The sequence below is a fragment of the Camellia sinensis genome, chromosome 13 (assembly GCF_055761805.1).
Source record: "Camellia sinensis isolate YWXY chromosome 13, ASM5576180v1, whole genome shotgun sequence".
In the NCBI taxonomy this organism is placed as follows: Eukaryota; Viridiplantae; Streptophyta; class Magnoliopsida; order Ericales; family Theaceae; genus Camellia; species Camellia sinensis.
Window position 1 is genome coordinate 129,838,408 of NC_138973.1, and position 12,601 is coordinate 129,851,008.

The 12,601-nt window shown below is 44.4% G+C and overlaps 1 protein-coding gene across 1 annotated transcript; it reads right to left on the bottom strand.

Annotated features, from left to right (window-relative positions):
• Nucleotides 1–462: 462 nt before the first annotated feature.
• On the bottom strand, nt 463–6,700 carry LOC145805711 (uncharacterized). Its single transcript, XM_082900894.1, has 2 exons — nt 6,572–6,700; nt 463–852 (listed from the first exon to the last, which is right to left on the bottom strand). The coding sequence occupies exons 1-2, from the start codon at nt 6,698–6,700 to the stop codon at nt 463–465; spliced, it is 519 nt and encodes a 172-aa protein (XP_082757020.1).
• Between the last annotated feature and the right edge of the window lie 5,901 nt (nt 6,701–12,601).

Genomic DNA, 12,601 nt, shown 5'->3' on the forward strand with positions numbered 1-12,601 from the left:
AATTAGTTGGGAGTTGCAGAAAACTACCACCTCGTCGGCTTCCACGACTGTTGTTAGTTTCAGTTCAGCAGTTAGTGATTCATATTTTGCTTTGTTGTTGGAGGCCTTGAACGCTAATTGGATAGACTGTTCTATCATTCACCTATCTGGTGAAATCAAAACCATTCCTACCCTCACTCTTTGTCAGTTTGAACTGCCATTAACAAAGAGATAGAAGGAATCGCCGATGTAAATATCACAGGTTTTTAACTTTTCTTCACTCTTCTTCTGTTTTCTTGACGTGGGGTTCTATGGCCCCAATTGATTTTCTTCTTTCTCTCCTGGGCATCCAAGGTCGAGGTTCACCAGTGCTCACCTCAAAATCGCGCCTGGAGTGAACTCTGCTATAAAATCAGCAAGAACTTGACCCTTTATCGCTGTCCTTGGATTTTAATCTATGTCCTACTGACCTAGAACTATAGTTCATCGCGCTACTCTGCCTGTCAAATCTCCTTGCTGTAACAAAGACTTCAATGGGTGCTCTATAAGCACCACGATTTTGTGACCTTGGAAGTAATGGTTCAGTTTCTTTGAAGCCATTACCAGGGCAAGTGTCAATTTCTCCAAGTGCAGGTACCTGGTTTCTGCACTGGTCAGGGTCTTGCTGACATTGTACACTGCCTTCTGTTCTCCTTTTTCCTCTCCGATTAGCACAACACTAACAGTGTGGTCTAAAACTGCTAAGTATAAGAACAACTCTTCTCCTAGTACCGGGTTCGATAATACCGATGTTGTTGTCAGGTATCTTTTCAAGTCAGCCAGGTCGACTTCGCACTCCTCTGTCCACAGAAAGTCTATGGCCTTTTTTAACAACTGAAAGAATGGCTTAAATTTATCTGAACCCCAGCTGAAAAATTTGCTCAAGGTTGCTGTTTGTCGGTCAAAATCTGGACTTCTTTCACTGTTGTTGGGCTCTTTAGATCGAGGATAGCCTTGATTTGATCTCGACTGGCTTTAATTCCTCTCCTGGTTACCAAGTACCTAAGGAACTTACCAAATCCTATCCCAAATGCACACTTTAAGGCATTCAGCCGAAGCTGGTATGCCTTTAATAAGTCAAAAAATTCTTTTAGGTTTGTCAGATGATCTCGTGGTTCCTTACTCTTGGCAACCATGTTGTCAATGTAGACTTTCGGTCCCTCTAATTAAGTGCTTGAACATCTTGGTAACCAACCTTTAGTATGTCACTCATGCTTTCTTCAACCTAAAAGGCATCACCCTATAACAATAAAGTCCTTTAGGGGTGATAAATGTTGTCTTCTCTTCATCTGGGGCATACGTTGCTATCTGATAGTACCCCCTGTATGTATCTAAAAAGCTCATTCTTCCATGCACCGATGTGGCGTCAACATGCTGAACAATCTTGGGCAAGGGAAAGTAGTCCTTCGGGCACGCTTTGTTCAGACTAGTGAAGTCTATATAGACCCTCCACTTGTCATCTTCTTCTTTACCACCATCGTATTGGACAGCCAGGTGGGGTAGTTCACTTCCCGAATTGCTTGAGCCTCTACTAACTTCTCCACTTCCTCTTCCACTACCACCACATGGACCAAAGTTGGTCTCCTCGCTCTTTGAATTATTGGTTTGGCCCACTTGTCCATGTTAAGTTTGTGGCAGGTGACCTCGAGATTGATCCCTAACATCTCATAGGTGTAGACACCCCATTTTTGACTGACCTTAAGACTCAGACGTCATCGATTGAGCGCTCGGTGAATGCGCATGTTGTGCTCGTTCTGAGGTTACGGAGTCTCGGCTGAGAGCCTTGCCTCCAGACTTCGGGACTCTTTTGTGCTTTGCCTCGATTTGTGAACTATGTCTTATTTTCTCTTCCCGAAGGGAGGGAGAGGTCTCGTAGACCATCTCTCAGTGGCCGTAGGCTACTTTTCGTGGTCGTAGACCACTGTTCCCATTTGGAGACCAGTTTCCAATTTTTAGAGCCGTCGGCCGTGCGCCTCGGTTCGGGACCGTTTAACTTTCTCCGTTTGCTCCAGTTTTTGGCACACACCTTGTTTCCTCTCTCTAGAGGGACACTGTGGCCCGGGAGACCACCTTCATGGTCGCACGCCACTTTCAATGCTTAACAGTCAGTTTTTGGGGCCTCCGGCCGTGCGTTTTGGCCCCCGAACCCTCGTTTTGCATCCGTCTTGGTTCATTTTTGGCATGGACCCTATTTTCATTGTTTGGAAGGTGATACAAGGGTGGGAGACCACCTTTTCTCCTTGGAGACCACTTTTTCCCATCAGCCGATTTTTCTTGTTAGGTAGCTAGTCTCTCTGACTTTTGAGCCACAATTACTGGTCTCTCACCATACCACTAGCTTGCATTGAGTTGGGAGACCACCCCTAGAGGCTGCCAACCAACTTTTGAAGCTTGAATCTTTTGACCCTGGCCGGCCGACCAGGGCAGGTGGTCAGCCGACCACTTGAACTGGTCGGCCTACTTCCCATTTTCTATCTCTGTGAGTGTGTGCCAGCTGTGTCACCTGGAAAGCACAGACTGCATCCTCCATACACGTGTATGGAGGATTGGCAACCTTGTTTTGGCTTCTTAAAGAAGCTTGGCCCTTTTCTCTAAGCTTCTAAGAGAAGCTTGAACCCTTTTAGCTTCTTGAAGAAGCTTGACCCTTTGGCTCTAGCCTCCTCAAGAAGCTTGACCCTTTTTGCTATAGCTTCCTCAAGAAGCTTGGACCTTTGCACAAGCTTCTTGAAGAAGCTTGGACCTTTGTTCCTCTATAAGAAGAGACCCTCTCCCTCATTTGCAAAGGTTCAGAAAATTGGTTAAGGCATATACATACACCCCTCTCTATCTCTCTATTTCAAGCTCCAAAGTTCCTTGTTCTTGCACTTTTACACTACACCTCTTAGCCTAACACCTCCAACACCAACCTAAGCTTCTTGGAAGGTCTTGAGAGGTCCTAAGGTCTGAGTTTTTGGCCTCAAAGCTGCTGGAGTTGCTGAGCTTCAAGGATAACACTCTATTCCCTCTTTTGGTCTTTATTTTGCTTCATATCTCAGCTCTATTTGCAAGCATATTTGGGATTTGTCATAAACTAAAAAAAGTCTTTTTTGGAGGTCCTTAACATGTTTGTTTAAGACCATTTTTCTGTTGGGGGTCATCTACCCCCTTGCATGCTTCATTTCATCTTATTTTGAGCCATGCCTTAGGGCCTTTGCATTGACCTTTGTTTGGTCTTTTAGCCACTAAAATATAGTGGATTTTCAGTGGCTAGCATGCTATTTTGAGCACCAAAATTAGAGAGGGGTGACCCTCTCACCCCTTGTCTTGTTTACTAGCTTATTTGGCCTAACAAAGGAGCCCTTATTTGCATGCTTCCAAGCCATGTTTTAGGCCATTTTTGGTGGGTTTTAGAACCTGCATAGACTCTATCCAGAGCCCATTTTTTCATTTTGGGTGTCCATCTTGCATGCGTAGAACAACCCTCTTTATAGCCTATCAAAGGAGCCTATCATTCTTGCATGCATAGACCATGTTTCAGTGGTTTTTTAGGCTTTATTTGGCATTTTATACCCCTAGTTTTTTCTGGTTTGGTGACCTCTTGAATGCCTCATATACTTGTAGTGTAAACCCTCTTCACTAGCTTGTATTGCATGCTATTTTGGCTTTTGATTCTAGCACTTTTTGGCCATGCCTTAAACTGATTTTGTGCATGTTTTGGACTACCTTAGCTCTATTTTTTATGCCTCATAGTCGTATAATGCTTGCTATGCATGGTTGTAGTTCAATACCCTTGCCTAGCTTTGAGTTTTGGAGCCTATTGCATGCTTATGTTGAGGTCTTTCCATGTTTTGGGGCCATTGTGCATCATATTTCAGAGCTTACATGTATGCCATATTCCCATATTTTCCACTCTTTAAATGCGTTTGAGAGTCGTGCTTTTATGCCTCGTTTTTTGACCTTTGCATGAGCTTCATTTCTATGCATGTTGAGCCATCATTTTAGGCCATTTTCCCACTATCTTGGACCTGCCTAGGGTCTATTTGGGGCTGATTTTTCCATTTTTGCATTGCTTTGTGTACCTCTAGTGTAACGCACTTCACTAGTTTCGGTATTCAGGCCATCTAGCATGCATTGTGTGACATATTTGCATGATTCAGGACCATCTTGCATATCATTTCAGAGCTGAAAAATGTATGATTGTATGCCATGTTTCATCCCTTGCCATGCTTTGGTAGAGTGGCATTTGATGCCTTAGGTTCGGTCCCTTGCATTGGGCATGTTTGCATTTGTTTTTGTTGCCTAATTTCATCATGTTTGGCCACTGATTTGGGTGTGGCCGAGGCCCATTCACTTTGGTTTAAGTCCATCTTGCATCCTGTATGCCACATAGTCCATGTCGTCGCATGAGTTGATCATTACATTGAGCATGCCTTATTCATCTCATTGTGTTTGTTAGTCTTCACATGTGCATTGTGTATGTCATTGTTTAGTCCATATGCATTGAGTATGTCATGTAGTTCATAGCATTGTGTATGCCATTTGCATGCTTGTATGTCATTCCTTGCATCTTTGTATCGTTTAGTTGCATTACATTAGGATTGCATGCTAGAAGTTGCATTGTGCATGCCATTCTTGTTTCATCATGTTTGGGATAGGAGTTAGCCCAAACACGAGAAATGAGGAACGTTTCATACTCTAAGTAATGAAACGTGCCTCGATTCCCGGTCGCCGACACTCTTGACTATCCATGATAGAGTTGTTGGCTTTATGTGCTTATTTGTGCATTCATGTCACATTGAGTCGTGCAATCCAACTCCTCGGCCATCATGCATCGAGATGCGTAATTGGTGGTTCGAGGATCGAGGGTTACACTCCCTAGAGCCTATGCTATGACAGGGAGAGTGGTCGAGCACACATTTGTTGAAAATACCTTGCCATGCCTCCCTATTGGTTTGTGTTGCAGAAAACCAGAATCTAGGGGTAGAAAGTGGTCGGCCAACCAGGTTTTCTGGCAGGTCGACCACCCCTTTTGGTCTCCACCACAAAAGGTGGTTGGCAGGTGGTCTCCCATGCCATTGGCTGGTCGGTAGCCCTCCCACAACTTTCCAGGGTGGAGTTTCAGCCTCTTGGAGCTTCGTGTGAGTTTCTGAAATGAACTGCACACAAAGGCGAGATGAGGCATCGCGATGGATTTCCCGACGAAGCGACTCGAGCATGCATGCATCCATTGTCATCCAAAACAGAGCCGAGGCAGTCACATTCATTTAGTTTACATGTTTACTTAGCTAGTTTGTTAATTAGTTAATGTCGTGTAATAATTAGCTGTAGTTCATTATTCATTTGGTTTTGTATTATTCGGACCCTCCGAGGAGGGCAATGTTGTAATAAGTGTGCGTGTGTATGATACATGTCTTCCAACCCCACGTCTTTCTCCCTTTTATTTACCAGCTTATGATGGTTAGTTTTAGGGCACGTTTAAATTAGCATCCTTATGCTCGTATGTTTGCATCCATTCATCTGTTTTGCATGCACCGGGCTCGGCTCATCATGCTAACTGCATTATATTTCAATTCCAAGTTGAATACATGTATTGATTGTTACATCTCATATGCCATCTTAGAATAGCCAAGCCTATTGTAGTTGCATTCTTGCATGCATTGCATTAGGCATCTCAGCGTAGTTAGGATCCATGCATGATTTCTAATTAGTTTCTTTCTTTGGCTCGGAGTACTCGGTAAATGTTTATGCTTTAGCATCCTTGCATATGTGTGAGTGACTGCCATGATAGTATGCTTACCATGAGGCTATGTGCTTATGTGATATAACTGCCTGAATGCCTGTGGGTGAAGGTTGGGTTGCTTGAATTGGAATAATTCGTCAAAACCCGTGTTTTAGCCTACTTGCAAGTAGCAAACTTCAATCCATTTTCAAAAACAAACGGATATGCGATGCTTTGTTCCAACTTCGGCAATCTAGTCTATACTTGTATGCTGTGCGCATCACATAGTAATTCTAAGTTAATAACCGGAATAAGAGCACATGTGTTTTTAAAAACAAGATATCATGCTTAGTAGTGGCCGATCTTTGATCAGGCGAGCAGGGGTGCTCATGAAATGACATTCCCCAATCGTACCCAAGTTCCCGAGCCGAGGCAACTTTGGTGATGACGGACACGTGGCCTTAGGCACGAGTCAGGGTTTCCTAAATTCTCCTAAAATAAAATATTTAGGTGGCGACTCTGTATCTGGCAAAGCAGTCCATGTTTGGCACTTCTTTCTAAAAAATCAGTTTTTCAAAACAATTTGTCGGATTTGGACTCTTTGGTGATTTATCGATCTGGCATTGCACTTTGCGAGATTAGATTCAGAACCGTGACATCGAGTCCGAACTGTAGTAAGCCCAATGGACAAAACGGGATTTTTCCCGGAATGTTCGGGCGCGTCTACAATAGGGTGTCCAAGCGAACACTTCCATGTTTTCTCTCAAAAAGATCTTCATTCTCCTTTTTTTTTTTCTCGGCTATGCCAGAGCTGAGGAGGAAGGATCACTCAAAATCTTCTTCTTATGCAAGAACCTTTTTCAAGGGTTCTTCACTCTTGTCGACGGGTTCTTTGCCGACATCATCCAAGACTTCACGGTCTTCGTTTTCAACCTTTGCTGTCTCTGTTTCCCTTACACTACATGTATACTTCATTGCTGCCATGGTGCAATTTTTCATTTATACTTGGTCTCCTTTTACTTCTTCAATCCCCTATTCAGATGGAAATCGCAACAGTTGGTGCAGCGTTCAGGGAACAACTCTCATTACATGCAACCAAAGTCTTCCCAGAATAATGTTATATTGTGAGGAGTTGTCTATTACGGTAAATTCTGTAATTACCTTCTTGGTCCATACCTGCACGTCTAGACTCATGGCTCCTAGAGGCCATGTCGGCGTCCCATTGAATCCGACCATAGAGCTGTCAAATTGCTTTAGATCATCCTTGTGGAGGCCGAGCTCCTTGTAACATCTGACGGACAAGATGTCACAAGAGCTAACTTTATCAACTAGGATGCGCCTGTAGACGTCTCCGAACGCTCCCGGGAGGGTGAGCTCCCGTTCTGTTCATATTGGGGTCACTACAGCTCAGGACTCTCAAATTTGTCACGGTTCTAAGTCTGAACCAAAGAGTCCAAATTCGGCAAATCGTTTTGAGAAAACTGATTTTTGAAAGAAGTGCCAAACATGGACTGCTTTGCCAGATACAGAGTCGCCACCTAAATGTTTTTTAATGGGAAATTTAGGAAACCCTGACTCGGTGCCAAAGGCCACGTGTCCGTCATCACCAAAGTTGCCTCGGCTCGGGAACTTGGGTACGATTGGGGAAGGTCACTTCGTGAGCACCCCCGCTCGCCCGATCAAAGATCGGCCTCTACTAACCGTGATATCTATTTTTGAAAACTTTGTGTGTTCTTATTCCAGTTATTAGCCTAGGTTACTATGTGATGCACACAACATATAAGTATAAACTGGGTCGCCCGAATTGGAACAAAACATTTCATGCTTGTTTATTTGAAAGATGGTTTGCTACTCGCAAGTAGGCTTAAATGCAGATTTTGCCACCCGCAGGTGGGCTTGGAAAAGATGGTTTTGCCACTATCTAGTGGGCTTGAAACAAACAGTTGATGATTTATTCCAATCTAAGTAACCCAACCTTCACCCACAGGCATTCAGGCAGTTATATCACATAAGCATATAGCCTCATGGTAAGCATGCTATTCATGGCAGCACTCACACACATGCAAGGATGCTAAAGCATAAAACTCACCGAGTACTCCAAGCTAAAAAAAGAAGTTTATTAGAAATCATGCATGATCCTAAATATACAGAAATGCCTAATGCAACACATGCAAAAATACAAACTATAGCAGGCTCGGCTATTCTAAACATGGCATATGAAATGTTACAACTAACATGTATTCACTTTGGAATTGAAAGTACAATGCAGTTAGTATGGTGCGCCGAACCTGGTGCATGCACAAACAGATGAATGATGCAAACATGCTATCATACTGTATGCTAATTGAAATATGCCCTAATCTAACCATCATAAGCGGATAAATAAAAGGGAGAAAGACGTGGGATTGGAAAACATACAACACACTCACGCACACTTATTACAGTTGTGCCCTCGCGCAGAGGGTCCGAATAAATATACAGTCCCAAATAAAAGAATATTACAGTCCAAATATTACAGTCCAAATAATATACAAATTCCTAATTAATTAACAAATTAACTAAGAAAATAAATAAAACTGGCATGCAAGCCAGAGACTGCCTTGCTTCTGATAGATGATGTACATTTAGGCTGCCTTGCGCGGAAATCCACCGGGATGCCCCAATTAGCCTCTGTTTAGCAGTTATCCTTGGAAAATGCGCCAAGCTCTGAAAAGTTGCTGATTCTTCATTTTGCTGCAACAGAGAGCAGGAAAGGGGCATAGCAATGTATTTTCACAGATATATGCATGCCTCGATCCTCGTGCCACCAATCACGCATGTCGAGGCATGATGGCCGAGGAGTCGAAATGCACAATTAAATATAGGATGAATGCACATAAAAACACAGCTAAAACCTAACTCCATCATGGATAATCCGAAGTGTCGGTGACTAGGGAATTGAGATACATTCCGTCACTCGGAGTACGGAATGCACCTCGTTTCCCGTGCCCGGGCTAACTCCTATTCCGAACATGATGCAATATGCATGACATGCATGAAATGCAACTAAGATACAATTCTAACATACACGATGTTATGAAATGAGATGCCTCGAAATGCGTGCACGCGGGCACGCAAACCGAGAAAATGACAGAATGCGATCTAAGATACAACCTAGTATGCACTATGCTGTAAAAATGAGATGCCTCGAAATGCGTGCACACGGGCACGCAAACCGAGAAAATGACATACGCAATGCAAATGACATGAAAATATGATATGGACTTATACCAACATGAGAGAGAGCCTCAGCCATACTCACATAAGAGGCCGATGGATGAAAATGAAGTGCCTCGAAATGCGTGCACACGGGCACGCAAATCGAGAAAATGACATGCAACGCAATGGCAGGGAAATGGCATATAGAATGCAACATAGACTTATACTAACATGAGAGAGCCTCAGCCATACTCTCATAAGAGGCCGATGGATGAAGATGAAGTGCCTCGAAATGCGTGCACACGGGCACGCAAACCGAGGCAATGACATATGCAATGCAAATGCATGGAAATGGCATGCAAACATGTTAATGGATTTTCAGCAATGAAATGTGGGGGAAAACAGCCCCGAAATGAGGCGAAAACACACCCGATGCATGGAATCTCTCCCAAAATGCAAATTTAAGCACATAGAATGAACTACAGCTATACGAAGCATGCATAATTGGTACATGAGATGAAAAGACAGAAGCAAGGCAGCCTCAAACTAAGCATTTTTACAGTACAAATCATGGCCAAACAGCAAGCAAAGATAGGGCAACAATGGCATGCAAAAATGGCCCTAAACATGAGATTATGAAGCAACTCACAGCTGCTAACTCCAAATAGGTTAGGGCCCTTCAACAACATTGAAGAGGGGCCAAAAATAAGCCACTTTACAGAACTGTAAAAATCCTAAAAACAAACATAGATATGGCTAAGCTCTTATGCAAGAAAAAGGGCCAAAAGGTGGCCAAAGAGGCAAGTGGTATATGCACAGTCCAAACTGAAAAATTCCCTTCTACAACATTGAAGAGGGACCAAAAATAAGCATATTTACAGAACTGTAAAAACTCCAAAACAGTATACAAACATGCTAAAAATGCGATGAAAAATGAGGCTCAAAAGGTGGCTATAACACAAAGTATGCAAAGCATTCACCAAACAGCCAAAGACCCTTAATGAAACATGTTAAGAAGGTCAAAATAAGACTATCTCTAGGCCTGTAAAAAGACCAAAAACAGAAGCATGATAGGCTTCCAAAGCATGCAAGAAAATGGCATTCAAGGAGGATATTGAAGCAAGTGCAAGATGGGGGGCTCAAACAGGGTTGAGCCCTTAAGAAAAAGTGAAAAAGAGCTCAAAAGAAGGCCACTTTCAGTTAGGGCCGGAGCTCAAATATACAAGAAAGAGAGGCTAAGAAATGTTGCAAAAATGAGCTAGAAAAGAGGGAAAGTGAACTTACCCTTGAAGACTTGACTTTGGTTGCCTCTTGGCTTGAGTTTGTGGCTCCTTAGGCCTTGGAGAACACCTTCGATCTTCTGGAATGGAGGATGGAAGGGTGGGGGGTGGTGGTGTAGAAGGAATGGTGGTGTAGGACTTGGAAGTTTTTCAAGGAAATGAGAGAGATGAAGAGGGATTCTTGTATTCAAGCTTGAAGAGCAAATTTTCTAACCCCTATCCCCAATGCCACCTGCTGGTTATATGAACAAAAAAAAGGGAGCAAAGGGAGGCAAAAGGTGGAGGGAAAGTAGGCAAGCTTTCCCCCACAAAATATCCCCCGGATTAGGATATTTTCTGGGGGAAACAGCTATACAGCTGTAAAGTGTGTTTGGTGAGGATCATGGCCCGCCCATTTTTGGAGCTCCAGGTGGCCGGCCGGCCACCCCACCTAGCCGGCCGGCTAGGGGTCAAAACGGTCAAGTTGAAATAGTGGCCAGCCACCACTTTTTAAGGTCCTCCCATGTGTGTACATCACAGATATGTGGTTCAAAGTTCAAGAAAACGGGCCCAGGTTGTTCAACATTAGCCCGGAAGGAGGGGTTCAAAAGGGTCAGGCAACATTACTGGCCGGCCACCAACTTTTAGGATCCTCCCAAGTGTGTACATCACAGATATGTGGTTCAAAGTTCAAGAAAGTGGCCCCAAGGTGTTCAACATTAGCCCGGAAGTGTGAAAAACGGGCATCGGAGGGCGTCGGAGGATATATAACTGGTTGCTGCAACAATTACTGGCCTCCCACCCTTCTACGGCCTTCCCGGTGATAAAACAGAGGTACCTGCCAAAAATGAACGAAAAGCAATGCAAAACGAATGCTCGGGGGCCAAAATACGCAGTTCGGGGTCCCGAAAATGGGCTGCCAAGCACCGAAAGTGGCGTTCGGCCACGAAGTGGGTTTCTCAGGCCCCAGTGTCCCTTGAAAGGGAGAAAAAAGATGTATGCCAAAATTTAGAGCAAACGGAGATGGTTAAGCGGTCCCGAACCGAGGCACACGGCCAACGGTCCCGAAAAACTAGAAATCGGACTCCGAAATGGGCAAAATGGCCTGCGGCCACAAAATGTAGCCCACGGCCACTGAGAGATGGTCTACGGGACCTCTCCCTCCCCTTGGGAAAAGAAACAGAGAAAACCGAGTCTGGTTCGCAAACCGAGGCAAGGCACAGTAGAGAGTTCGGAAGTCCGGAGGCAGGGCTCGCAGCCGCGACTTTGAGACTTCTGAACAAGCACAACATGCGATATCACTGAGCGCTCAATCGGTGACGTCTGAGTCTTAGGGTCAGTCAAAAATGGGGTGTCTACAGTTGCCCCTCTTTGACAGAACTTGGAAGTCACAAGTGACGGGAGTGAATGTCAAAGCCTAGAGACGACCCATTTTTGACAAGGCCGAAGACTTAGACAAACGTACAAAGTAAACAGAGACGTGCCCTCAGGCATGCCCGTAGGCAGGGGGGGCAAGATGCAAAACAATGCAAGAAGATTTTGAAGATTGGACTTATACGCTACGTGAAGTCGGTTTTGAAAGTTGGACTTATACGTTATGCGAAGCCGATTTTGAAAGTTGGACTTATACGCTACGCGAAGCCGGTTCGAAAATTGAGGATTCATGCAATGCACTGTAATGTAGTGGCTAAAATGCAATGTGATGGCTAAGAGGTAAAGGCACCTTACAGGGGCAATTGGCAATGACTTACCTCATGCTGCTGGGGATCTTTCGCTTCTTCTTGGTTGAAACACGGGTACTACTTTTCTCCCTGACCATGGTCGCAGCTTTCCCTATTCTCTAACGGGGTGACAGACTAGGTTGGTTCAGTATCCAGAATTGAGGTGCATACACGCTATCTCAACCTATGGGGCTTCCATACAGATTTCAAGCCGAGGACACGCCTCTGGGTATTTAAACCAGACTTTAGTCACGGAAATCCCGAACCTTTACGTTCTAGGCATCAGCCATTCGAACTCTAGTTTTCACCATCGCAGTTGGTCTCCTAGGAACTTACCGCAAACACAGGCAGGTGGCTATACCAGACCCCCGGAAGTCGTTCGGGCACGACAAACACCAAAGGAATTGCACCTTTAGAGGATTTAAGGTCTCCTAGACCGGGAGTGCACAAGATAGTGCGAATAAAGATGCAGGATTTAAGGTCTCCGTAGACCGGAGGGTTTAAGGTCTCCTGGACCACGGAGTGCACAAGACAGTGCGATGTAGAGTGAATGCACAAAACAGTGCGATACAGATAAGGTGCGCAAGATAGCGCGATACAATGCACTAACAAGTACAGGTGAGATACGCAAGATAGCGCGATGGAATACATGCAAAATGCAAGTAAGGTGCACAAAACAGTGCAATACGCAAGAAAGCGCGAGTGAT